The sequence below is a fragment of the Varanus komodoensis genome, unplaced genomic scaffold, assembly GCF_004798865.1.
Source record: "Varanus komodoensis strain SLA01 unplaced genomic scaffold, ASM479886v1 scaffold73, whole genome shotgun sequence".
Lineage (NCBI taxonomy): Eukaryota > Metazoa > Chordata > Lepidosauria > Squamata > Varanidae > Varanus > Varanus komodoensis.
The window spans coordinates 884,979-911,983 of record NW_025336386.1 but is presented as its reverse complement, the minus strand read 5'-3'; the positions used below and the strand labels follow the sequence as shown (position 1 = coordinate 911,983).

Sequence of the window (27,005 nt, the reverse complement as noted above, 5' to 3'; positions counted from 1 at the left end):
CACATTGTCAGCCAAGCTTGGCCCCCTACTCTGGCTGACCCGTTCCTTTCCCAGCTCCACATCGTTCATGTGGGTGAGCCAGGCCATGTGGAAGGCGCCTCTGGCAACTCTTGCAAGCCCCAGCAGAGCTGCCAGATATTCCCCGGGCTCCTGCTTTTTGTGCTCCTGCTAGAAACACCGGTGAATGGTCCAGAAAGTGCATTTGCAAAGTTTCTCACTTGGACCTTTTCCCATTTCTCCTAGGTTTGAGCAGAAAACCTGAAGGGGGGGGCGGGGGGGAGTTGTCTGTGGAAGGCATTCTTGTTGACAGGCAGATGAATAGGCAGTCAGACCCTGGGGAACACGGGCCCTGGGCACTGACCTGATAATTAGGATCAGTGGCCTGGGAATCTGTTGAGGGCAGGAGGGTCCAGCAGGTCAGCCCTGCAGGAACGTGGCCTGGTTTGCCAGTGGTGAGATGCGGCATGATCTTGTAATGTGACCGCTTGGTTTTTATTTCCGCGCTGGAATGGAGTCAGCCTTGGTGGCGCTGCTCCCTCCTGCTCATGTCCCCATCCCCAGCTGGTCTCTCCTGGAACACTCTGCCTCGTGCTCTGCAGCTGAGCCGCAATGATGGCCCCGCTTGGGAGGAGGAGCCCTGAAGGCTGGGATTTCAGTGCTGCAGCCCGAAGCCCAGGGGCCGCGCTGCCACTTCCCCCTCCTGCTGCTGAGCAGGCAAACCTGGCTGAGTCTACGGTCTAGTGGGGGGCCCGTTGCTAGCCTGCCCAGCTCCTGCTCCCTGCCATGCAGCCCTCTCCCGGTCCTTCCTTGTGACCACAGAGCATTCAGACTGGCATTAAGATTCTCAGGAGTGCAAGCACAGCAATTCACAGTCCTCTCTTCGGGGCAACCCCTGTCCAACGCTTCCTGCTGGCCTGGGTAGTGCAGCAGGGTTTCGTTTCCCCCGAGACCGAGAGTGCCTTTGCAACATCTGTTTATTTCCAAGGGTGTGCAAGAGTTGTGTGGAAGCAAAGGCGGCCCACGTGGCTGGCTGGGAAACGCCAGCCCTGCAGGGACCTCTCGGAGCTGCTCCAGCCTCTGCAGCGCTTTCTGCTGCCTCTGGCGCCCCGTCCTCTGGCGTGAGTGCTCACGCGCGCTTTCCGCCCTAGCAACCCTCACCGACATGCCGCTCGGTCTGTTGCCAGATTCAGGCCGCTGCTGTCCTCTGCCTGCAGGGAGGCTTTGGGGTTCTCGGGGCCGAGGGGGGTCCGGACATCAGGGGTCATTCATGCCCCTTGGCTGTGTCCCTGCGCACCCGCTGGGTTTGCCAGGGAAAGCTATAATGGAAAGCGTGCCCTGCCAGTCCAACAGCCAAACACGCAGCATTGTGTCGGGTTTACTGCTGATCAATGTGCATTTACCTTGTGCATTTACCTTGTGTTAGAGAAAGACAGGGAATGTTACCAGTAGAAGAGGAAGGGGAAGTGTTGTAATCAGGTTGTCTCCTTTCAACAGCAGCGAGTGCCCCACCAGGGTTTTGCTAGTGCACAAAGCCTCTGAGCATACACTAAGTGAAATGTTGTAACCCATCTGCTGTCGTAACTGGAATTTCAAAACAAGCTATAAAAATAGTGCTGGAGGTGCATCCTCTGCATGCATTTCGTACTTCAGAAGATCCTTTGGGATGGAAAGAGGGCGCAGTTTCTGCTTTGCGCTGTGAAACTTTTGACCGTTGTGCCCGTGAGGATTTCTCTGCTCGGCACGTGAGCGGGGCAGGCTGCAGGAGGCTGCAGGGAAACTGCGAGGCGTGAGGCGCAAGCCTATCTGTTTCATGGCCTGCTTAATAATTAAACTTCGGAACAGGACAACGAATGCAAGCGAGCCCGGGAAAGGCGGAGGTCTCAGGCATGGACTGGTCTCTCCCGTTCGCTGGCCACCGTCCGCATTCCTGCATTAGTATATAGACGCGGAAGGGCACGTCCTTCCACTGGAGCGTCTTCCCAGCTGTCTGGGAGGGCCATGCTGGGGCACGGGTGGCGCTGCCCTCGCTGTCTGCCGCTGTGCTGGGGGTACTTGTCCCTCTCCTGCAGCGTTCAGTTTAAAGCCCTCACGGTAAGCTTTGCCAAACTTTGCCCAAACGCCGCCTTCCCCGTCCTTGTACGGGGCGGCCCATCGCTTGCATGCGAGCAGCTCTGGACCCGTTTCCCCGAGGAGGCGGTGTCACGTGCCCTCGTGAGGGTGATGGGTTGGGATCGTTTCTGGACTGTCCCACCGCCCGAGAGTGGGCCACGGGTCGCAGGGTGTTTTGCTGAGTGAGCTTTGCCGCAGCCGTGCCAGCTTCATGGCTCACAGACTGTGCCTGGTGGGGCAGGTGTGAGGATTTGGGGGCTGGTTTTACTCCCTGGGTGAAGCACACCTGGCCATTCACTGCATAGGCCAAAGAGGGAAGCGTGCAAGAGGCACCCGATGAAACGAAGAGATGCAATGCCTGCTCATGAAGCTGAAGCCGTGCAAATATTGCCCTGTGTGCCTGTAACTTCAGCATGGCTTAGTGGACAGGTTTGCAACACGGCTCAGGAAGTGCTCTGACAGGTTTCTGGAAGGACACAAAAAGGGTACGCTTTTTTTGAAACTGACCCTTGTCTTCCTGATTTGTATCAGGATTTAGCCTATTGAGTTAACTTGCCTTGACCCAAATCAATCCACCCTGGAAGGCCGCTCTGAGTCTGGGGTTCCAGAGCGGGAAAGCTCCTTCCGTGGGACCCTCTGGCCCTGGGGCAAGAGGAGCCAAGCTGTGGGTGTGCCTGGTAGGGAAGGGGAGCATGCGAAACCCGGCCCCTGGGGGCGAGGTGGCCTGAAAGGCAGAGCCAGCAGCTTGGCTTCCAGCCAGCAAGCAGATGGCTGCTTCCAGTAGCGCTGGCCTGGCGGACCACCCGCCATTTTGCGCCAGCCGAAGCGTCCAGCGCTCCCAGAGGGGAGGCTGTGCCGAGCATGTTGCTGCAGGCTCATGCGGCAGTGGCTGCGCCAGCTCTGGTGCCTCCGGCCAAGCTGATTCAGCATGTGGCGGAAGGAGACACTTCTCGGTCATCTGCGCACGGACATGGAGGGCCCCTTGGCAGCATAGCCGCCGGTAACGTGGGGGTGCCGGCCGGTAGGATGAAGAGCTGTCCAGCAGGTCATTCCCGTGGACTCTTCCTTCCCACGATGTCTGGCCAGGGGCATGCGTGTGGGAAGATGCGCCGCACACTTGCCCAGGGTAACGCCCGCGATCAGCTGCCCACGTGGTGGCCCATCCTGGCAAGTGTCCCCTGGCCAAATGCTGGGCCCTGTTCAACCCAACCTTTGTAGTTCTGGGGCTCAGAACTCCAGGCCCGGGCGTTCTTATCTTACTCATTCAGGCCTTCTCCCACATCTGGAGAAGCTCTCAGGGTGGGAGCGGAAGGAGCCCAACACACGCGCTCCCACTGCCTCCAGCCCAGCCTGCTCAGCTTTGTGCTCCGGCACCTAGCGAGGAAGCCTCCAGGGAGCCACACCAGCCCTCCGGAAGCGTGTGTGTGCTGGGGGGACACGCTCCGAAGCAGAAGCGAGCCTGCTGGATTGGGCTCCTGGGCAGAGCCCCTCTCCTACAGCCGCAGGGTCACGGAATAGTGGCGCTGGCGCTGATGCCCGCGGGCGCAGCACTTTCGATCGTGAGGGACACGCGTGCGAGGAACGGCTGATCCATCGAGCTCTGATGGGCAGGCCTGCCAACCAGCAGGTTGGGGATGCGTTTCCTTCCTTTAGAGGAAGAGTAGGAAGCGTAGGAGGGGTGTCTTTGTACGGCCTGCTCAGCACAACAGCCAGCCACAAGCCCACAGGGGTCGCCTCGCGTGCTCGCTGGGCTGGAGCCGTTCTCCATTAATCGGCGCTTCTTCTGCTTTCTCATTGCAGTCTGTTGCTTTGTCGTCCACAAGAGGTGCCATGAGTTTGTTACCTTCTCCTGCCCAGGTGCAGACAAGGGACCCGCTTCTGATGTAAGTAAACTGCTTGGCCAACCTTTGTCCCTGTCCAAAGTTTCAGCGTGACAGGCGGAGGCAGAGAGGCGATCTGGGAGCTCCGAACTTGCCTGTGTCGGGCCACAGACCCTGTCCCTGTGTTGCTTGGCAGACGGATATTAATTATACACACACCCTTCAACCCCCTCAGGGGTTTGAGAGTCCCCTGGAAGTCATGGTGCCCCCCTTCTCTACCCGATCCCAAGACTCCAGGTGCCTGGGAAGGTGGGCAAGTATGTGTCCTTTTCCTCCGACGCTTCTTTTTGACAGCTCAGAATCCTGGGGCAGCGTCCTCCGGCTGGCTGTACGAGCGTGCGAGGGAGCGGCCGTCTCTGAAGCGGTCAGGAGGCTGCAAGGATGCTGCTTATCTGCTCCTGCAGAGGAGCAATGCTTTGTCTCTGCTTCCACTGCAGAACTGACACAAATCTGGAAATTAAGCGTCTTAGAGCATTCATGAGAAGAGAAAATACAGAGCCTTTTAACATTACCTTCCTCCTCCTCCTCTTTTTTAGAAAAAGAGCAGCCAATTCCCCAGTCCTGTGCTCCCTTTTAATTGGTCTGCCCTGCTTTCTGCCAAAGTCCTTGAGGAAAATCGATCCATTTCTGTGGGAGGTCTATTGAATGCAAATCTCTTTTCCCGTGGAGGAGAAGCAGGATTCCGCAGGCCGGCAATGTCTCTCCAAGCAAAGGGCAGTGGGCGGAGTCAAGGGCTGGGGTCTCTCTTGGCCGGGGGCTCTGCAACAGGCAAGTGGGGCCTGGGCCAGTGCCCACCCCAGCGTGCCCCTGGGGGGCGCGTCAGTCAGGAGAGCCTGCATTTGCAAATGTGGGTCATGACTCCGTGCTGTATTTTCATCGGCCGTGTGCCTCTTGCACAACTGCATTTTGTCAGTTGCTGTGCCGTTGGTTCTGTTGATAGGCTTTAACCGTTTATTGGTGTATTGTTTTTGGTGGTGTTGGTAGTGTTTTGTGATTATTGTTTTCTTTTAATTCCGTTAACCACCCAGGGAGCCTTCCGACTACTGGGCAGTGCGCGAGTTTAGTAAGCAAGCAAACCGTGGCCTGCACAGGCTCCCGTGAGGCCCTCAGGGGCGCTGCAGCCCCTGCGCCCCCGCTCGCTGAGCGGAGACGAACGAGGCACCGGGTGTGCTGGCATGCGGGCAAAGCACCGTGGGACTGGTTTCTAGGGGAACTTGCCTAGAATTGGCTGATGGCTGGCTGATGGAATAGAATTGGCTGATACATTTATTATACTGCCCAATAGCCAAAGCTCTCTGGGAAGTTAAGAATGTTAAAAACACACAGCAAAAAAGCCCTGAAACAATAAGGCAAGCAAACCACTACAGTGGCAGATCAACACCACAAAAAGCACATGGTCCTTGCGCAATTTGTGCATATTGCACAGAGGCCATGCACTTTTGGGTGCCAATTTGCACAAAGTACTGCAATGTGCACAAACTGCACAAATTTATGCAAATTATGCAAATGGCAATTGGGCAAACTTCCTTCATTTCCATTTTTTTTAATGCACAAACTGAGGCCTGTCTTGGGGTTACCTTTGGAAAAAAAGACAGAGTCAACCTGCTTCGAGTCACCCAAAGCATGCAGGAAGCCCATCGTGTTCAAAGGAGCATCCGCACCCTTCCCCATTCCCAGCTCCTGTGGGCTTTTTCCAGGGTTTTAGTTTAGCAGTTGCTCTGCAAAGTTTTTAACGTCTGAGTGCTAGCGGACTGGTTCGGTTTGGGTTCCCGTGGAATGCTCCCCTTCTGTACAGGCCTGTTTGCCCCAGAAGCTCCCCAGGGGCCAGAAAGCCAAACCCCCTCACCTCTGCCCCAGTGCCTCCACGGTGCCGGTCCAGCCAGCGCTGCATGTGCAACTGGTAGCACTTCGGAGGAAGCCGCCTGGGGGGTCCTAGATCCCACCCTGCTCCTTAGACACCTAAATTTGGCTTCCGGGATCTCACAACGTTTCCCCAACACGCGGGCACCAACGTGGGCTGTGACCAGCAGCTGCCCGGGCACAACCTGCCACCTTCGCGCTAACCACGCAGTTCACCGCGCCTCCTGCACGCCCATCACAAACTGCGCAGGCGGTCTGGTTATCGTGGAATCTCCCCAGGGACGCATCCTGTGCTGCCCCCGCCGGAGGCGCATCCTCAGCCGGGGGGAACTTGGCCGGCCTGAGGAAGCGTCCTCAGGAGGGACGGTTTCCCTCTCCCTCTGCATGGCGCCTTTCTCCCCCAAGGATGCGGAGCAGCTGCCTGCCAGGGCGCGTGTCGTGAGGCCCTGGCCATCTTGCCCACTGCCTCCCCCAGGGCCGCAGCGAGGCGACCGAGGGGACAGGGCAGGCGGGGGCTAGCAGGACTGAGCATGGCGAGCTTCTCAGGCTTGGCTGGCCGTGAAGCTTCCTCTGGACCAGGCACGGCCCCCAGCCTCGCCTCCCGCACAGGCAGGGTCACGAGGCGCTTGTCTCGGGGTTGCACATCCAGCAGATTGGGCTCGGCTGCCCAGCTCTGGCCCGCGTCGTCCTGGCCCTGAGCCTGAGTTCTTGGCAAGCGGGGTTGTGGCTGCTGCGGGGGGCCGCCCAGGCAGGCCAGTCCCTTGCCCAGGGAGTCGCAGCCTGCTTCATTCCTGCAGCGTTGGAGCCCGGCCGCCAGAGGAGCCAGAGCTCCAGGCCTGAGCCGGCCGCGCACCTGTTCCGATGCATCCCCCCAGCCCCAGGGGATGCTGGCATCGCCACGGAGAGGCTGCGTCCCTGATGGGCTCGCTGGGCAAGCGTGCCCCAAGCCTGTGGGACACGGAGCAGGGCCTGAGCCCCACGCACCGTGCAAGCCGCTTCCCCCCTCTGCCTCGTGTACCCTTGGCTGACCCTCCCTTCTGTTTCAGGGAGACATCCCTGGAAAGAGTCCTTTCATTTTTAAGGAACAGAAGAGGAGAGAATGTTTCTGTTACGTTAAAAGCACAAGTGTAATGCTGCGGTTAGCCCCAGTCTGGCTAAGGGGGACACAGTCCCTGAGGTGACCCCCATGAGCCCTCCCTGTAAGTATCACCCTGGGCAGTGAAGGCATGTCGGAGCTCAGCCCTCAGCTCAGCACCAGCTTGGTGCAAGCGCCAGACCCAGGAGGGCCCTTCCTGGCCCTGCCGGCACTACTGAAAGCAGAGCCAAGCTAGTCGGCTCATCCCCACCGGCCCGGGTCCAGGCGGCTGCTGTGGGCCATCTCGGCAGTCCCAGGCCTGCTGCTGGAAGACTGTGTGTGTGTGTAAAGCCGGGCACTGGAAGGTTTGCTGTGCTCCAGCTCTGTGCTCTTGTGACTGGCATTCAAGAGCGAGAGGTGCTGGAGCTGCTACCGCTTTCATTTGCAGAGCGAGCAGGCCTCGAAGTACCCTAAGCAAGCAAGCAAAGTGGCTGTACGTTCCTCTCCCTTCCTTTTGCCTTTGCTCGCTCAGGCTGCCGGGGGAGCTGCACAAGGCACGGGCATCTCCCCCCACCCCACACCCCCAGGGTCCTGTCCTGAAATTGGTCGAGCATCTTTCCTGGCACCCGAGCCTCTTCACCCCACATGCTTTCAGTCGTGTCTCTGTGAGCATGAGGCAGAATGAAGCCTCCAGGGTGACTCCAGCAGCCAGGAGGATGGATGGACAGACAGACAAGAGGCAGGCAGATGCCCTGCCCTGGATCTGTTGGCCTTTCTGGCTTCCATTCGGACTGCTGGAGAAACCTCAGCTGTAGACAGTCCTGCAGAGAAGTGCGTGGCCTGCAGCTGTGGTGTTTCTGGAAGGTGCTGTGGACCTCCCTCACTGCACTGGCTGTCTTCTGGGGTGGAAGGGCAGCCACAGGAGGCCTGTGTAGAAAGTGTTTCTGCTCTTGGCTCCTGTGCACGGACTGTGTGTTCCCACGGGAGCTGCATGCGTCACCTGCCTTCTTCCCTTGCAAGGCTCCGCTTGGCCCTCTGCCAGTTAAAGGATCTGAAAAAGCGCATGTGTTCCCTAAACAGTCCTTGGGGAGAATGGTCAGATTAAACCTTTGGTGCGCCGGGTTTTTTTCTGCGGAGAAACGCTGGACTGAGCTCCCATTTGCTGCTTCGCGTGAGGCCACAGATGCCGAGGGACAGGGCGGGGCCTCCTCCTTCCAGGCGGAGAGATGCCCTGTTGGCAGTGTGGCCTCACCTGTCCTGGCCGTGCAGCTCTCCCAGTCTCGCCAGGTGCCAGCAGGTGGCATGGAAGTCATGCCCCAGGGCTGTGCTATGCTGAACCCCAGCTGGGACCAGCTACCACGCCAGCGCATGAGGGCCTGGATGCTTCTAGAGCTTGCGGTTGCTGGGCAGGGGCACCCCAGCCCGGAGACGCATGGGCGGCAGGTGCCCCTGCGCACCCATCAGAAGCGTTCCCACCTCTGCCCCTTGCTGCCAAGAAGATCACTGGCTCCGTGCTGCCGCAGACATGAGCCTGCATGATGGGAGGCATCGGGGAGGATCAGGCCAAACTCAGCAAGCTCCAGCCAGCCTCCAGGGGAAAGGAGCAGACTGCTTGGGAGCAGGGCAGAGCAGAGCTGCTTGTAAGGCGACGGACACCTGTTTGGGTCCACCTGCTGGCAGTGCTGCTTTGCTCTGCTTGGAGGCAAGGTGAGCTCCCCGCGCCCCCCGCCACACCTGGCCGCTGTGAGGAAGGAACTGGGAAAAAGTGCCCATGGAGTGCGGCAGCCCCCTCCCTCACAGCCCTCCCCTCTCAGCCAGGTGCCGCCCGGGGGCTCCTTTGGCAGAGGCCAGAGCGTGCAGGCTGGGCAGGGCGGGGCCTGGACTGAGGTCATGGAAGGGCATGGCAGAGGTGGAGGCTCTGCTCCCGAGGAATCTGCCGGGTCCTCTGCATCGGCCCCCTCTAGACAATTCCTCTCTCTGCCGTTCCCCCGCCTTGCCTCTGAGCAGAAGTGGTGTCCTGGGTGCCAGGGACCGGCCCTGTGGAGGGGCCTGTTTCGCGTGCAGGGCTTTCCGGGCCCGTGCCAGGCAGTGGCGGGCACACGCTTGCACATGCGTGTACGAGGCGGTGCCCTCCCGGAGCCCCTCCTGGTTGCCTCTTTCCAGAGGGGGCAGCCCTGGGGTTCATTCCCTGCCCACAGACGCAGGATGGGCTTTAAGACCTGGAGCAAGTGGGGAGATGCTACAGGTTGGAGATCTGTGGGGCAGGGTGGATGCCTGTGGGCCTTTCTGAGCAGGGCCAGCCCTACCACTAGGCAGGGGACAGTTGGTGGGAGAGTGGTAGGGTGTGGGAGGAAGGCAGGCAGGCAGGCAGGCAGGACGCATGCCAATGGAGCAAAGCTCAGGGAACCCAGGTTCCATTGGATGCCGGGAAGCACTTCCTGACAGTTATTACCCCGAGGGTGTGGAATGCGCTTCCACGGGAGGTGGTTGAGGCCCCATCGGTGCGCGTGTTCAAGAATAGGCTGGACGTGCACATGGTGGGCATGTCGTGAGCGGAGCCAGCTGGAGCTGGGGTCAGACTAGATGGCCCGGGAGGCCCCTTCTGACTCGCTCTGCTTCTGTTTCTATGTACGATGTTTCTATGGTGTGGTGTGGCGGAGGAGCAGACCAGACCACACCGCGTGGCTTCCCTGCCCCTCTGAAGCTGGCCTGATGCTCACAGGGATGGCGCAGCGTGGCGCATATGGAGCGGGCCAGCCCTCGGAGCAGGATTGCGCAAATGGGCGGCCTGGAGCAGCAGGCGGTGGCCCTGGGGGCCCTCCCGGCCCCTCAGCTCTGCACTCCAGGATCCTGTGACCCTGTCCTGTTGTGGGTCTGGGGGAAAAGTGCCTGGCCAGTCACAATCAGCTTATCCAGACAGAAACGTAGAAGCAGAGCGAGTCAGAAGGGGCCTCCCGGGCCATCTAGTCTGACCCCGGGCTCCAGCCGGCTCTGCTCACGACATGCAGATGGAGCAGGAGGGGGCAGCAGCACCATGTGGTCCTTTGCCCTGGCTGCAAGGTATCTTGGACCACCCCATCCGGCGTTCTTCTCTGAAAGCACCTTGATGGTGACCCCCCAAAAAGCACCTGCCTGCCCGATGCGGGAGCGGAAGTGTAATCAGACCGTTTGCCTCCGAGCTCCTAGCGAAGATTCCCACTGCTCATCGGAGCAGAGTTCGGTCGAGGCATGAGAGTGCATAATGACAGTTCTGCGGGTATCTGAAGCCCGGCTGATGGAGGTTAATTGTCGTTAACCCCCATTTTCTCCAGCTTCTCATCAGCCAGCAGCCACCCTGGCCTTTAAAGGAGCAACTTTCAAGCGTTGATGAGGTTTCCTCAGGGCACAGCCTTTTCACTTTGTGATGCAGTTAACTTTGCCAAGGCCTGTGCCCAACAGGATCACTCGCGCAGACGGGACCCAGCGAAGTCCCGTAAGTCCCGTCTGCACCACGCCGCTCGTCAGCAGCGACAGAGCCGCCCACAACACCGCCACCGCCGAAGGCAGCTCGGCGGGTCAGCGGCAGAGCCCGCGGAGCCCACTCCGCCCTGGCCGCCGCTTCTCCGCCCGCCTGCCTTTCCCACCTCAACTTTGCACTAAGCGCTTGTGATCATTACCTCGGCGTTTGCTGCAGCATCCCTCCGGACTGAGGCCGCCCTCGCCCTGTGCCTCGGTCCGCCTTGGGGCAGCCTTTCCTTGCTGGTGCCATTTCAGCCACTGGGTGTACGAAGTGCCTCCTCACCAGTATTTTATTTTGAAACACTACTGAAACATCAGTGCACTGGTGTGGGAGCAAACAGGATTGGGCTGCGACCTGGATCTGTCGGGCGGGGGGGCGGCGGGGGTTTTCGCCCAGGTGCTGCCTCTTCACGCCAGTTCCCCATTTCTAATAGTAGGGAAATGCGGGGAACCTTGGACCCCTGGAACACCATTAAGGGGGTCTGCATGTCTGTGTTCTGAACTGAAATGTGTCTTTCCTGTGTCTGGCAGTTGTGTGGGAAGTGAACTGGGTGCCGGGTGATGGATTCACGTCCCCCAGCCCTTCCCTGGAGAGTCCTGCCTGTGCTGTGTCTCAGCCCAACCCCTTTCACTGCAAAATGGTGGGGAAATCCTAAGATCGCCTTTGGGATGTCACAGAGGGCTTGCCATAGAAGGGCATCCCTGAAGGGTCGAAGATGATTGCGGTCAAGTTGATGCACTCCAGAACGCAGTTGCGAGCATCTGCTAGCATTTCTAGAAAGGCCTGGGACGCGTGACTGGTGCCTAGCCAAGCCTTCTCATTGGGTGTTTTTCCTCTCTTCTCCAGGACCCACGGAGCAAACACAAGTTCAAAATCCATACGTATTCCAGCCCCACCTTCTGCGACCACTGTGGATCCTTGCTGTATGGGCTGATCCACCAGGGGATGAAATGTGACAGTAAGTTCTCTAAAGGAGAGACAGACCCACCTGGAGCACCCCCGCTGCAAGCCGCACTGCCTTTGGGCTCGGCCGTTCGCGTGTGAGCTGCTCTTTCCAGAAGAGGGCTTTGTGGGCGGAGAGGATTGCCTAGCGGGGGAGAGCGCGCCAGAGCTGGATGTGTAAGGAATCCAGTGGGTGAGAGGGAACCGCATCAATTTTCCTGATGCGGCCCCTGGCATTCAGCTCAAAAGCCCTGCCTGCACCCCCTCATGGGGGGCGTGATTCAGGCCCGCTAGCAGCCTTCCGCCTCCAGGGTGGGCTGCACTTGGCACACCTTTTAATCACGTTTGCTAAAGGAATTTGTGCAAATGCTGCCATTCATGCCACTCGCGTCACTTTACAGAACTGGATCAGCTTTATGTAGAGTGTTAAATCCGGGCATGTCGCCTGTTTTGGGCAACTTGGCTCAGATCCAACATGACTGGCACAGAGGAGCCCCTTTTCCGTAAACTGAAAGGAGCAAGGAGAATTTCCCCTCTCCACACATTTCCTCAGGGCGTTGGGTTGGGTCTCTGCTGGTCTTGGAGGGAGATGGCTGCAGAAAGCCACCCGGTCCAGCCCATTCCCAGTCCTTAGGTCAGAAGCGGGTAGGTAGTCCGAGAAGCCTGAATGAGCCAGTTTTCCAAGTGTCAGCACATCGTCATCATCATCATCATCATCATCATCATCATCATCATCATCATCATTATTACATTTCTATGCCGCCCCTTGCCGAAACCTCGGGGCAGCTTACAACACGATAAAATACATTGAAATACAATAGCACATAATAAATTACCATTAAATTACATCCCCAGCACGAGCTAAGCTAGCCCTCACCTTGGCCTAGCCAGCCCCATTTTTCATAATTTAGGTCAGCCTTCCCCAGCCTGGTGGCCTTCAGAGGCATTTGGACTGCAGTTCCCAGAATTCCCATGCAGCAGGGCCATAGGCTAGGAATTCTGGGAGCTGCAGTCCAAACATGCCTGGAAGGCGCAAGGCAGGGAGGCTGATTGAGGTGGGTTAGCTGTGAATGAAACGGCTTCGGGGGTCCGTCCCCTGAGCTCAGAGAAGGTGTGAGGGAGGCTGTCCGCATGCTTGGCCCAGGAGAGAAGGGGCGCTCTGTGCATGTCAGTGTGTCTGCACGAGTGCTTGCGTGTGTCGAAGGCCGCGGTGTTTTGGGGGCATCCTGCTTGAGCCAGGATACCCCCGGTGCAGACAGTTTCTACGTGCTCGCCCCAGCCTACCTGGAGCCAGCAGGGAGTGGCGGCCAGAGAGCTGGGCAGCAGACCCGGGCGATCCAGTCTCCGGCCCCCTCTCAGCCCAGCAGTTCACAGGGGGGGCTTGGGCCAGTCACAGACTCTCAGCCCAGCCTGCCGCACGGGGCTGCTGCTGCTGTTGTTGTTGTTGTTGTTGTTGTTGTTGTTGTTGTTGTTAGAACATTTCTATGCCGCCCCTTGCCGAAGCCTCGGGCGGCTTACAAACACAATAAAATACAAAAATAACAATATAAAATTAAAATTAACAATATAAAATAAATAAAAATATAAAATATAAAAGAAGTCACCCTGGCCAGAAGTCACCCTGGCTGTTCTTGTTGTGAGGATAAAATGGAGCTGCGTAGGCCTCCTTGGGCTCCTCACAAGAGAAAAAGTGGGATATAAATGCAGTGTGATAGAAGAAGAAATAATAATGCTCCCACAGAGGTCTCCTCATGGGGCCCAAGGCGTGGCCGCCAAGGGACAGGCGCCTCAGCCCCCCGACCCGCGTCGCAGCTCTTCAGGGGCTGCAGCAGGCCTTGCAGTTGTCCCCTGGCCCAGTCCAGCGCAGTTGCCCTGCCGGGCCTCGACTTGGGGGGCAGAGCCAGCCAGAGGTGCCGGAGGGGAGGGGAGAGCCTGCCCTTCCCACCCAGTTCGCCCGCAGGCGGTTCTGCTGCACAGAGAGCCGCTGCCCCACGGGAGCTGCATGAGGTTCCGCCCCCGTTCGGGCGAGGAGCTGCCACCGCAGGGCCGGGTGGGAGCCCCTTCGGGGCCGCGACCAGTGCGGCAGCCCTGCCTCGGCGGGATCCTTTCAGGACCCTGGAGAGCAGCCGTGCCGGCGGGCGAGTGACCCCAGCAGAGACCTGGAGAGAGTGGCTGGCAGGCAGGCCTGGAAGGCAGGCTTTCTGCGAGGTGTCCTGCCTCTCGGGCCGCCTCACCCCGATTCGCCCTGCAAGGGCTGGCAGGGCCAGGAGGCACTCGTGGGGAGCAGCGGTGTGCCAGGGGGCAGCGCAGCTGGAGGCCCCCGAAGCGGCGAAAGAGGCTTCTCTGCATGGTTGCTCCTGGCACTGCGGAATGGGCTGCCCTGCTGGCCCCCCCGTGCCCTGCCTTCTGGCATGGCCCACGCGGACCTGGCTCCTGCCTGCCTTCCTGCCCCCAGCCCAGCCCCAGCCCCAGCCTCTGCCCACCCATCCCCGGGCACCTGCCTCTCTCCTCCCTGACCTCGCTGCTCCAGAGGGTGGTTGGACTGTGCTCTTGGACCGTGTCCCTGGCCTTTGTGCCCTAGGACCATGTGGTTGCCCAGGCCGCTGCCCCAGGCTCCCGGCCCCGGGCGGTTCAGAGAAGGACCTTGTGGCAGCGGCCCTCCAGAGCTGCTGCGGGCCTCCACCCTGCTCCAGCGCGCCAGCCCGGCATCCCAGCCAGGCTCCTGCCGCTCAGACCTGGCCTTGCAGAGGCCTCTGCCTTGACCCTCTTGACCCTAGGCAAGCAGCGAGGGAACGGAGGGGATCGGGGCAGCAAGCAGCTGCCGGAGAAGGGAGCCCGGCTCCCGGCCCTGTGCAGGTCTGCTCTCTTCGCTGCTCACTCTGCCGATCCCTGGGGGCTCCTCTGTTTCGGGGGGAGCAACAGCTCCTCTGGCCCCCGGGCGGCTCCTTCACAGGGAGCGCCAGCACAGGCACCAGCCTCGCCGCCCCTGCCCCCTTGCTGTGGCCGCGGGGGGCCACCGCGGCTCCCTTCAGGGGCCACGGCCTTGCGAGCGGGACACGTGCCTGCGCGTGCAGAGCCGGCGCTGCACGAGCTCCCACTCGCAGCTCCATCATGGAGCAAGCCACGAGCAGGCCACACAGAGGCGCCGTGCTCTCCTGGCGGCTGCTGCGGCTCCCTCCCTCTGCCGCACCAGAGGAATGCAGGGGGGTCGCCCCTGTTCTGAGGAGCCCCACTCCCCTCTCAGCTGGGTGGGGCGGGGCAGGGCAGGGCAGGGTGGGAGGAAGAGACCAGAGAGAAGGGGTGCCGGGTGGGTGGGAAGCTGTCAGAAGCTCAGGGCCGCCGTGGCAGCCGCTGGGATTAAGCCTAAGGGAAATCAACTCCCGGGATTTGCTTAGGTGCCGTGAGTGGATAGTGGGGATGCAGGAGAGCCGGTGCACGCGAGAGGTGCCCTTCCTGATGCCCTGGCAGCAGGGCGCCCTTCCCCTTCGTGCCTTCTGCCGGCAGCAGTCGGTGGAGGGAGTGGCGGTGGCTTCGCGGGAGATCCGGACTGTGCAGGGAGGGCAGGCTGCTTCCCCGGCTTGGCAGCTGTAGGCTTTTCTGCAGCATCCCAGGATTAATTCACCAGTGGGGGCACGTGGAGCAGGCTTAGGAAGACCCCTAACGGCCGTCTTGTACATTGCAGCGGGCCTCTTCAAGCACGAGCGGTTCTCACGCAGCGGCTCCATATTTGCCTGTGCACTCAGCCCGTCCGGCTTTTATCATAACGTGCGTGTTTGCGAAAGTAGATTGGACTGCAGACCCATCCCAGCAGGCTGCTGCACCACCTTGGGCGTCGCGTCGTTCTGCATGCGCCGGTGCCGGTGCCAGTCATCAACAGCCTGGGCAAAGGGATGGCGAGTGCGGATCCCTCGCAGGATCGCTTGAATTCACCCCCGCCAGGGCCCACGCTGGCAGGCTCCCAGCCTGCCCAGGTGACCGCAGGGCTTCTGCAAGGCCCTCGGCCCTGGTGCCCGGGGTGCCCCCGCTTCCACGTGCCCTCCACACACACCAGAGGTGCCCACGGTCACAGCCGGGCTGCAGGGCAGAGCGAGGGGGCATGCAGGGGCCACGGGGAGGGGCTAACTTCAGCTTTCCCCCCTGTCCCTCCCCGGCCCTCAGTCTGGATGGCAGAAATCAGCTGCCCGGGGAAAATGCGGCGCCAAGGGCATGGCAGTGGCGGAGCCGGGAGGCCTGCGTGTGTCCTGCCTGAAGGACCGTGCGGCAGCTGGGAAGGGCGGGTCTGGGGTGCTCACAGTCGCGGCAAGGAGACAGAGAGAGGGAGCCCCGTGGCCCCTCTGCTGCGGCGGCCTGGCAGGGACGGTGGGATGGGTGGGGGCCTCACGGAAGGGCGGCAGCCCCTGCCCAGGCTGGCCAGGCCCACCTCTTGCCAGGGCCACTCTGCCGGCCGGCTCCTGGCCTGCCCTTGCAGCTAGCCACCTCACGCGGAGGGAGACTTCTCCAAAGCCTCCGGCAGCAGCCCGCTGCGCCCCAGCTGCTTTCCGACTGAAGGCAGGCCGAATGGCCCGCGGCAGCATGGACAGAGTTGCCTTGGCTAGCTGCCAAGATGGTCCCAGAGTGGCCCTAACCCACCCAGCCCTGTGCCAGCACCCCTGCACCCCCCTCCGTAGCGGAGCCCACATGAAATGCACGCCGTGCTCCCTTCTGCTTCAGACTGATGGCTTTTCTCCCCCCCCCCCCCGCCAGCCTGCATGATGAACGTCCACAAGCGCTGCGTGATGAACGTCCCGAGCCTGTGCGGGACGGACCATACCGAGCGGCGGGGCCGGATACACATCAAGGCAGACATCGAAAACGAGGTCCTCACGGTGGTCGGTGAGTTTGCTGGGCGGCGGCTTGTGGGAACGTCCAAATGCAGAATTCGCTCGCAGGCAGTGTCAGGTGGCACACATGCGCCTCTTTCTTGAGCAGCATGTGCCCCCGAGCAGGGCCAGCAGGAGGAATCAGTGGGGAGCTCCGTGCTGCCAGGAGAGGGTGGGGGGGCAGCCCCCGCCTTCCCTCAGGGGTCAGCGTGGCAAGCCATCCCGGCCAGCCACTGCTTCTCTGCCCTTCCCTGGTTGCACGACTGCCCAGTGGTGGCCGCCGCCCAGGGCAAAGTGGCCCCCTGCTGGTGCTCGTGCTCCTGCCCTCCAGAGCCACCTTCTGAGCAGTGTTGTCGCTCAGGGAACCTGTCCGGCCCCAGGCTGGTCCACGGAGGCCACCTGGCCCCACCTGCAAGACCAGGCTCTGCGCTCGGCCGGGAATCCAAACAAAGCGAAGCCAAACGTGTTTGCAAAACAGAGAAGTGAGATATCCAGCTAACCGTTTTCTCCTATTAAATTTGACTTGCTTACATTTCTTACATGTGACTTGGTTACAGTGAACGCAAATACACCGTGTAGCACAAACGTCTCTGTGTTTGTCCGCTTGGGGATGAAAGCTAAAACCGGCTGGTTCAAAAGACAAAAGCCGCACTGAGCCCTCAGCTCATGGTGTTGTCAAAGGCAGCCTTTGTCCTTCCGTTGTTGCAATGGAAAACTTCTAGTTGTGATTGCAAGTCTGTTTGTCGTAATGCAAGACTCTCAGCTGTCATACAAGTGTGGAAAGTCCATTTACATTGACCTTGTTTTAATTCCAAAGCTGGGCAGTTAAGAACATGTAAGTCCATAAATAGTAAAGAAAACTGTTCCATCATCAGCTCATCCATATGTCTGCCTCCTCCTAAAAGAGCAGGCCACCGGGCATTGCCAGAATGCAGAATGGTCAGCTGCATTGTATCTCAGGCGACTGGCAGATGCAGGTAAATCCTCATTGAGAAGTTGCTGGAGCATCCAAGATACTCAAAACACCCATTTTTGCTCTTTTAAACACAACCTGAACTCCATTCCCCCTTCTGAGACAGACGTCTGTGAAGTGACCCATTGATTGGACAAAAGAGGTTGCTGCAATTCCTGAGTTCATTCTTGCGTAAGACCCTGCGGATCATATCTGCTTACCGATAATAGGTCTTTATAAATAACAGATTGTGGGTCAGTTCCGCTGTTCAGCCCCGATCAGTCATTCTGAGAACAAAGGGGCTTTGAAGTGCAAAAAGCAGCGCTGCTTTTTCTCTCCAGGATCAGGCCTCTCTGAGAGGCAGCAGGCGCTCTCTTGTGGCATGCCAGGAATCTGCGGCTCCCTGGAGGGAAGGCATGCCGAGTCTGGCCGGGTGGGCATTTCTCCCATCCCAGATCTTCTTAAACCCACTGCCTCGAGGCTGCCGCTCAGTCTCTGCGAATGGCCTTCGTGCTTCTGGGAGCTGCGCGGAGCTGTTGCAGGCGGACCCCTGGGGGCCTGACGCCAGCTTGTGCAGCCAGGCCCAGCGGGCGCCTCGGGGCAGGTTGCTGGGGACCACAGGGGAAGGTGGGCTTCTCTAGTGGGTTGGGGGGCTGCCCAGAAGGCCAGCCCTACTTCAAGCACACCTCGAGACTGAAAGTGGCAGGAACTCAACCAGGGAACGCCTTAGACTGGCATAACTTCTGCTCTTTTCATGTCGCCGCGCTAGCGCCGCTGGTTTCCACGCTGGTGTTGTGCTGCAGTTCTAAACTTCTCAGAGTTTTCTATTATGTTTTATTTTACTGTATTTTAGGGTTTTGATTGTTGGGAACCCCCCAGTGACTTTGGCAATTTGGCAGCGTAGAAATGTTAATGAATAAAAATGGCTTTGTCTCTGTTTTCTGTATGTATCCCTCATTAAGCTGTAGCATCACTTTCATGGCACTAATTTGGAAGCAGAATTGTGCCTGCCGCAAGTGCCAGTTGCAGTGGGACGTGGAGCTGTGGCTGGGGGCAGGGTCCCTTGCAGGCTGCCTGTGAGGGCAAGGAGAGGCCGCTCCAAGCCAGGAGGCTCAGCGCTGACCTTGAGCTGCATGGCCGAGGGGCATAAAACGGTGGTGCCCAGCTAAAAATGCGAGACGGGGCACAAGCAGGGGCCGTGATTGAGTGATGGCGGAGCTGCGTGGTCTTTGAAATGTGCAGGGGTGTTGTGGTGTGTGGTTTTGGATAACCAGGCTCCTCAGGAAGGAAGTTGCATTGTTTTTCCGAATTCACAGTAATATTTCCCCCTCGGTTGGACAAAATGCAGCGCTGCTGCTAAACTCTCACTCCACACAGGGGCCCACTTCTTACAGCTCTGGAAGTACTCCCAAGCCCTACATTCCACCTGGGTCATTCCCACCCAGGATAAATTCCCAGCCTGTCCTGAAGGAGGGACGGGGTCACCCATTCGCTTGCTTCGGCCAGCCTGCCTGTGACCGTGAACGAGGCACATTGTGTTGTGGAATGCATTGTTCTTGCTTCGTCACTTGGCCAGCTCCTTGCCGCCCTCTCAGTCGAGGTGGCCTGGCCTGGCCACCGTGTGCGGTGAAGGCAGTGCCGGGCCTCGAGGTGCCCCGCGCTGGCCTTTGCACAGGTGGCAGGGTGCGCCTGCCCGCGTTGCCCGAGGCTTCCGAGTCCCTCGCTGCTCACTGCGGCAGCGTTCGGGAGTAGCCGGCATCCAGTCCCAGTCTGCGGGCTGTGGAGGTGGCCGTCCGCTCATCTCTGGCAGCAGCGGTGTGCCTCGGTGCCCCACGGCCCCCGTGCATCTGTGCCCCCAGCTTGTCCAGAGTCTGGGCGGCTCGTGGTGTCGCCGGCCACCACCTACGGCCTGGCGGGTGCCTGCAAACTGCCACACCAATGGGGTCACCAGGAGCTTGCTGAGAATCTGGGTGGCCCCATCAGATCTGGTCCGGGCATTAGGTGGCGCCGGAGAACACAGACCGGGGCTTCCCTGTTGCCGTTTGTTCCTGCTGGAGGTGCCGGAAGGTTCCTGCTCTGCTCCCAGCCTGGGGTGCTCTGGGCCTTCAGTGATATGAGCGTCCCTTGCAGGCTTGCAGTTGTGGATTGCTGCTTATGAGCGTGTTTGCTGCACCTCAAAACCACACCTGGATCCCACTGCCGGGGAATGGCCAGCCAAGAGCCTTGCAATGTCATAAAGCTGAAGGGATGGCTGGAGCAGGCACTTTCAGAGGCGTGAATCTGCCACTTTTCCTGCAGCCTGATGGCATGGGAGGCCCTTCCGGGTCCTGCCACTTCCCTGTCCCGTTCCTAGTAGCCCCACCCTGTTTCCTGGCCTGGGAAGGAGAGAGCACGGCTCCTTCCTGAAGGCCTTTTCTGCGGGTAGTGCAGGCTGTGGGAAGAAGCGTGTTCAGCGCTGCAGCCTTCAGCGTCCTCAGCAGTGACTGCAAGCGCCTCCGGTGCGCACCCGGTGCATGAGCGAGGGTGGGAGGGAGAGTGGATGATGGGACAGCTCTGAGAATTCTCAGCGTGGATCGGGACTGCACATTCTGGAAGTGTGGCTGAAGCCTTCTCCCACCCGTTTCCATACCCAACTTCCCGGCCCTTTGCAGGGATTAAAAGAAGTTTCTGCTGGAGAAAAGCTCTCCATCCCAGTGAAGAAGTCGCTATCTGCTCCTTCACAGCTGACCTGGAGAGCTGAACATTCAGCCCAGTCTGGTCCACCACAGTCCCAACCTGGTTGGGTCATAGTCTTCCTCACTCTGCATTTACCAAGGCTGGGAACACTGGCACCCAGTTGTTGTCAGCCTTGTCCAATTGGTCTGGTTTGCTGGTCAGTTTGTTTATTTGTTTATTATTTATGAAATTTGTATGCCATCCAATTACCAGCGTCTCTGGACGGCTAACAGCATAAATAAATTGTTGACCCACTCTGACTGCAAATACAATATTAAAATTCAATATTAAAACATATTAAAATATTGATTAAATAAAAAGGTCTTAACCTGGCGCCGAAAAACATATAATGACGGCGCCAGGCAGACCTCTCTGGGGAGCGCATTCCATAGGTGGGGCGCCACCACAGAGAAGGCCCTCCTCCAGGTACTTTGCCTCCTAACTTCTTTCATGGATGGTTCCCAGAGGAGGGCCTCTGCTGCTGATCTCGGGGTGGGAGGGCAAATAGGGAAAAAGGCATTCCTTAAGGTATCCTGGTCCCAAGCTGTTTAGGGCTTTATAGGTAATAACCAGCACCTTGAATTGAGCCTGGGCTTCAATGGGAAGCCAGTGGAGCTGACGGAGGACTGGGGTTATATGAGAATAACGCCCAGTCCCCGTCAGCAACCTGGCAGCTCTATTTTGCACCAACTGAAGTATCCAGACCATCTTCAAGGGCAGCCCCATGTAGAGTGTGTTATAGAAGTGTAAAGCCGAAGTCTAAAGCCGAAGCTGAAGGAAGGCGCTCCTCGCCACCGCTGTCACTTGAGCTTCTAACGACAGCTCCGGGTGGAGGAGCACTCCCAAGCTGCGGACCCTGTCCCTAAGAGGGAGAGCAACCCCATTCAGGACAAGGTCCAGGACCCCTACCCCGAAGCCCGAACCACCCACCAACAGGACCTCTGTCTTGTCTGGATTGAGCTTCAGTTTATTGGCCCTCATCCAGCCCGTTACCTCAGCCAGGCACTGGTTCAGTACAGCCACTGCCTCACCTGGATTGGTGGAAAACGAGAGGTAGAGCTGGGTATCATCAGCGTACTGGTGATTCCGCAGCCCACACCTCCTGATGACCTCTCCCAGCGGTTTCATGTAGATGTTGAATAGCAAAGGGGACAAAATGGACCACTGCGGAACTCCGTGGCATATCTGCCATGGCGCAGAGCCATAGTCCCCCAGCACCACCTTCTGGAATCGGCCGTTGAGGTAGGAGCGGAACCACTGCCAAGCAGTGCCTCCTACTCCCAGTCCCACTAGCCTATCCAGAAGGATACCATGGTCGATGGTATCGAAAGCCCTCCAGTGTCCTTCAGAAGGGCTGTCTGATAATTCAAGGTTAATTGGCCCGTTCTTTCCACTCTGAGATGGGTTCTCACTGCACAGCCTGATACTTGCTAATTGAATGAGCTGACGAAGAGACTGAAACAAATTCTGCAGCAATTAGGTAAACCAGCTAACTCTGCTGCAATTAATTAATCAATCGGCACCAGCCCAGGAAGGTGCCACTGTTGCAGGTGCTGTGCCTTTTCCCAGACAAATATCTGCCATCTTCTGCAGTGTATAACACACAGATTTTCCAGAGTGGTGGGCCATGCGTCCAGGAAGGATGGGGTCGTCTCCGCGGGGCCCACTGCTAGGATCAAGAGGACGGGACAGTGTCCCTGCTGCCAGGCCTTTATTCTGCTCTTTCTGGTTCAGACCTCGCCTGCTCCCGGAACATCCGAGGTGCTTCCCATACCCCAAGGCAGGGGGGCCGCTTGCAGGCTGAGAGCTACCCTGAGGAATCAGGAAGTTTGCAGGACGGCCAGCTTTTCCTTGCCCGATGGCGGGAGGTGTTGGTGCAAGACGGTGGGCGAACTTGTGCGTGGAGCAGGGGGGAAGACGGGGCGGGGCGGGGCGGGGGGGTGCTGACTCTCCCGGCAGCAGCACGGCTCCAGGGGTCAGGCAACAGGGCACGGGACGGGGGAGGGGGATGAGGCCGGGTTCAGGCCACTGGGGCACATTGACTGGGGGGGGGGGGGCGAGCCTGTGCCGTGAACTGCAGCTCCCCTCCCCTCGCAGGGGCAGCAGCTGAGTCTGACCTGGTGCCCCAGGGATGGATCCTGCTCCGAGCGCGAAGTTTTCCCCGGGCTCCACGCAGCCCTCTGCCTCCGCCTTCCCTTTCGTGCGGCCCCTTTGGTCTGGAGGGCCTGGACAAATAGCTGCTGGCTGGATTTGGCACCCACAGCAGCTGATTTCATTATTCCACAGCTCAGGCATACCGGCACTGGGGGTGCGAGGGAGGGGACTCTATCGTGGTGAAATGCCTGCCCGAGAGAAAGCCTTCCTTCCCTGTCGCATCGCGTGAGAAGTGTGCCTGTGGGGGGAGGAGCGACCTCCGTGTCGGCGCTTGTCCCTGCATTTGTTTCATGAGTGCTGTGGAAGGAGCCACCCAGCTGGTGGCCCTGCAGCCCCCGCTCGGCACAGAGGGACCAGCTTACTGCCTGTTGCATCCCAGCATCGGCGTCAATGCCGTTCCGGCTCAGGACCAGAAACAGCTGCAAGCCCCACCCCTTCTGGCCACACACCCCAGTTCCAGGGCCGATACATGCATAAGCACACACACACACACACACAAACTGGACACTTCTGAAAGGGGACTGCTGTCTCACTTCGCTTGCGCACAGCCTCCTGCAGGCGTTGGCCAGCATCCCAGGCTCCTCTGCTCTTCTTGACCTGCACTGGCTCACTCACGGGGAACTTCTAGACCAGCTGCTGCTTCCTTGTCACTGTCAGGGAGGGAGGTGTGCAGGTCAGTGCTGCCACGGCAGTTGCCCTTGCCTTGCCCAGGTGGCCCGTGCCATCCTTCTCATGAGAGATTCCCACCCACAACGGCACAAGCTGGCCCTCCCCTCCCCTCCCCTCCCCTCCCCTCCACTCCTCCCTGCCTGCAGGGGTTCTCTCACGCCCAGTGGCCTCCATCTTTGAGGACTTGTGGAGAACAGGTGAAGTTCCAGAGGACTGGAGGGTGGCATCAGTGGTCCCAGTTTTCAAAAAGGGTAGTAGAAGGGACATGGGGGATTACAGACCTGTTAGCCTTACGTCCATTGTAGGAAAAACAATAGAAAGGCTCATAACAGAGAGAGATCTAGTGATGCTAGATAGGGAAGGGAGGCTGACAGCCACACAACACAGCTTCCGCAAGAACAGGTCCTGCCAGACAAACCTTGTGGAATCTATGACAAGGTTTTGAGATGGCTATATGGGGGGGATGCAGTGGATGTGGTATACCTGGATTTCAGCAATGCCTTTGGCAAAGTGCCCCATGATATCCTGGTGGAGAAACTGAGGAGTTTTGGGATACACCAAAGCATTGTCCTGTGGATTAGGGCATGGTTGACTGACCGAAAGCAGAAGGTAATCATTAGCGGGGAATCATCGGGATGGCTGCCAGTGACAAGCGGGGTCCCCCAGGGCTCTGTCCTGGGGCCGATCCTGTTTAGTCTGTTCATTAACGACATGGAAGAAGGGGTGAATGGTCTGCTGATCAAATTCGCAGACGACACTAAAACTGGAGCAGTGGCCACAACTGAGGAGCAGGTACTCCAGATCCAAAAGGATCTGGACAGACTATGGAAGTGGACAGGAGACAACAGGATGGTGTTCAATGTGGATAAGTGCAAGGTCTTGCACTTGGGGCATAGGAATAGCTGTCATAAGTACAGGCTAGGGGACAAGTGGCTGGAGAGCAGCACTTGTGAAAGGGACCTCGGGGTGCTGGTTGACTGCAGGCTAAACATGAGTCAGCCGTGTGATGCGGTGGTCAAGAGGGCGAACGCCACCCTTGGTTGCATAGCCAGAAGTGTGGCTTCTAGATTAGGAGAGGTATTACTACCACTCTACACAACTCTGGTGTGCCCGCAACTGGAGTATCGTGCTCAGTTTTAGGCCCCTCGTTAAAGGAAGGATATAGCCAGGTTGGAGTCAGTGCAGCGTAGGGCCACGAGGTTGGTGGCCAGTTTGCAGGGGATGCCATATGAGGCGAGACTGAGGGAACTGGGCCTCTTCAGCCTGGAGAAGAGGCGGCTCAGAGGGGATATGTTGGCGACATACAGTGTGTGAGGGGATGTCACATGGAGATGGGTAGAGACCTGTTCTCCCCTGCAGAGGAAGGCAGGACGCGCTCCAACAGAGTGAAGCTCAGGGAACCCAGGTTCCATTTAGATGTCAGGAAGTATTTCCTGACAGTCAGGACCCCGAGGGTGTGGAATGGGCTTCCATGGGAGGTCGTTGAGGCCCCATCAGTGAGGGTGTTCAAGGATAGGCTGGACGTGCACATGGTGGGCATGTCATGAGTGGAGCCGGCTGGTCCTGGAGGTCAGACTAGATGGCCCAGGAGGCCCCTTCTGACTTGCTCTGTTTCTATGTTTCTTCTCAAATTTCCCCTCTTTTCCCTGGTTCCTTTAGTAGCACTTGCCATTCTGTTTTTCTTCCTCTGTTTGTATGCTCCAAACACTTTTTTCATACCTATAAAGTTTTTCATGATGCTTTAAAACAAAAAGAGTTGGCAAAAGAACAATGAGCGAAGGGAGAAAGAATCATTCATTCTTTTAGCAATGGTATTGCATTTATTAGCCACATTCTATTTTGATGTTAGTTGTTATTAAATTTTACTGTGAACTAATTTGTTAAAAAGAGAAATTCTCAATTTTTTTCAACATCTTTGATCAATTTTCTATCAGTCTATCAATGAACAGGAAGCTTTTGCTTCTTCTGTCCTGTTCTTCCCAGTCTTTTCCTTTTCTTCCCCAGTCTCAAAATTTATTCCAAGTCCATTGTTTCCCAAGTCCACCAGGTGGCGCCAATAGGTCAAGAATAATTTTGCATCAAACGGGCTGCCTGGCAGTCCTCCAGGTCCTTTAATCCTCCCTTCTTCTGTTACCAAAAGGGAAGCGACGAGTTTGAAAAAGAAAAGTTTGTGATTCTCTGTTATCTCTGCCTCAAACGTAAACCTGTTCAGGAGATGCAACTCCACTTTCAAAATAAGTCAGCTCCAAATTAATACGCTTCTCTAGCTTCACTCTTTCAGCATTTTCTTGCCAGAGAAAGAAAAATGGTAATGGAACAAAGGAAATTGCCATCTTTCTTCTCACATAAGAATACCACTCGTATCCCTCAGTCTTCACCTCTTAAACAGATAACACATAGCTATAAAGTCTAATTATTAAAGTTCTGATAGAACCCCATTAGTTGGCAGGAAACTTTCCGTTTGAAAGTTCCTTTCCAGATAAGCAAAAAGAAATGCCTATAAGGTCTTCATTGCAGTAAGTTTATAGTAATATTTCCTTGGCTTGAAAAATGGAATAAAAGTTAGCAGAAAAGAAAGAGAAAGAAACCATAGAAAAAATGTTGTGGGGGGCTGACTCTGTAACAAGCTTCAGTTTGCCTTATCTGGCCATCTTCTTGTAATCAGAGACTCTTTTTTCATAGTTCTCCAGTCATTTATTGCCATCCCAAGAGGTGTGAATTGTCTCAGGGATGTTTTACAAAGGTCTAAGTGAGATAATGTACCTACTTCAAAGTGTTGCTGAACAAGTTGCCAGTCCCTCAGAAGACAGAACAGAGATCTTATTGATAAATATTAATGGAATGAGTTCCCCCTGCAAGCACAAAAACTTATTCAATTTTTTAAGAAAAGAAAGGGCAGCCATAATATGTAACAAAGAAACTCATATAAGGAAAAAAATATACTCATATTCTGAGTCATATGAGATTGAGCAAAGTATACGGAGTATTAGCTGACACGAAAAAGAAAGGTATCTCAATTTATATTAATAATCAAAGCTTAAAAGTTGTAGAAGAATTAAAAGATCCAGAAAGAAGTCTTACTGTTCTGAAGAAAAGCCTCCCAGCTGGAAAGATAAGTACATTGGCAACAATATATGCTCTAAATGATGCAAAAAAAATTATTTTAAAAAATGTAATTGGTACTGGATTTTTAAAAAGAGAAATTTTGATTCTTGGTGATATGGAGTTATAGACCCTAATAATAAGTCTAAAAACTAAATAGGAGTAAACTTCTGCCAATTATTTTTAATTATTTGGTGTCACACCAATCCGCAATATAGGCTCGGAATCAGTTTCTTGTCAGGGCAAACGGGTTTATTTACAATTGAATGCATGGATCCATGAGTGCCCAGAATAGGAACACCTCGTGTCAATTTCCTTAGGGTTATATAGAATACACAAAAGGGGAGTGAATACAACACACGGGAAGGTGACTGGATGCGCATCACAGCAGCATAAAGCTACATTTCACTCTAATTAGATGCCTTTGACAAGTCTCCTAAACTAAAGTTACCTTGAACAGGCCTGCCAGAAAAGGTTACATTTGTGAACTTTATGGGGTCAAGGAGGCACCTTGGCAAACCCATAAAATGCAAAGACAGCAATTGCCGGTTGCCCACTAAGGGAGCGGGGTCATTTGGTCTTCACCACCAGACACTCAGGCAGCCTCTGCGATCTGATCATGGCAAGGCGGTGAGGCGGGATGATATACCTTGTTTTTCTGTGTACATTGGAAATGCTACGTTTGGAAGATGCGTGGAGATGTGAATTTTTTTCTTCCGGCATTTGTTGTGGTTCCGTCTCACAGTCATGGCCATCTCTTTGTAAGCCCATGGACCATAACGCGCCAGGCCCTCCTGTCCTCCACTGTTTCCCAGAATTCACCCAAATTCATGTTCATTGCATCATTGACACTATTTAACCACCTCATTCTCTGCCGCCCCTTCTTCTTTTGCCTTCAGTTGTTCCCAGCATTAGGCTCTTCTCCAGGGAGTCCTTCCTACTCATTGGGTGGCCAAAGTATTTGAGTTTCGTCTTCACTATCCGGCCTTCTAAAGATCAGTCAGGGTGATCTCCTCTAGGACTGACCGGTTTGATCGCCTTGTGGTCCAAGGGACTCGCAGGAGTCTCCTCCAGCACCACAGTTCAAAGGCCTCAATCCTTTTGCGCTCAGTCTTCCTTATGGTCCAGCTTTCACAGCCATACATTGCAACTGGGAAAACCATAGCCTTGACTATACACACTTTTGTTT

General features: G+C 57.0%; 1 protein-coding gene across 3 annotated transcripts in view; it reads left to right on the top strand.

Annotated features, from left to right (window-relative positions):
- The window catches only part of PRKCB (protein kinase C beta), a 137,760-nt gene that overhangs the window by 66,621 nt on the left and 44,134 nt on the right, over window positions 1–27,005 (top strand). For all 3 annotated transcript variants that reach the window (XM_044452572.1, XM_044452571.1, XM_044452573.1), the window contains 3 exons: window positions 3,910–3,992; window positions 11,270–11,381; window positions 16,109–16,237. In XM_044452572.1, the coding sequence (XP_044308507.1) occupies window positions 3,910–3,992; window positions 11,270–11,381; window positions 16,109–16,237 (324 nt within the window). The remainder of the gene's footprint in view (window positions 1–3,909; window positions 3,993–11,269; window positions 11,382–16,108; window positions 16,238–27,005) is intronic.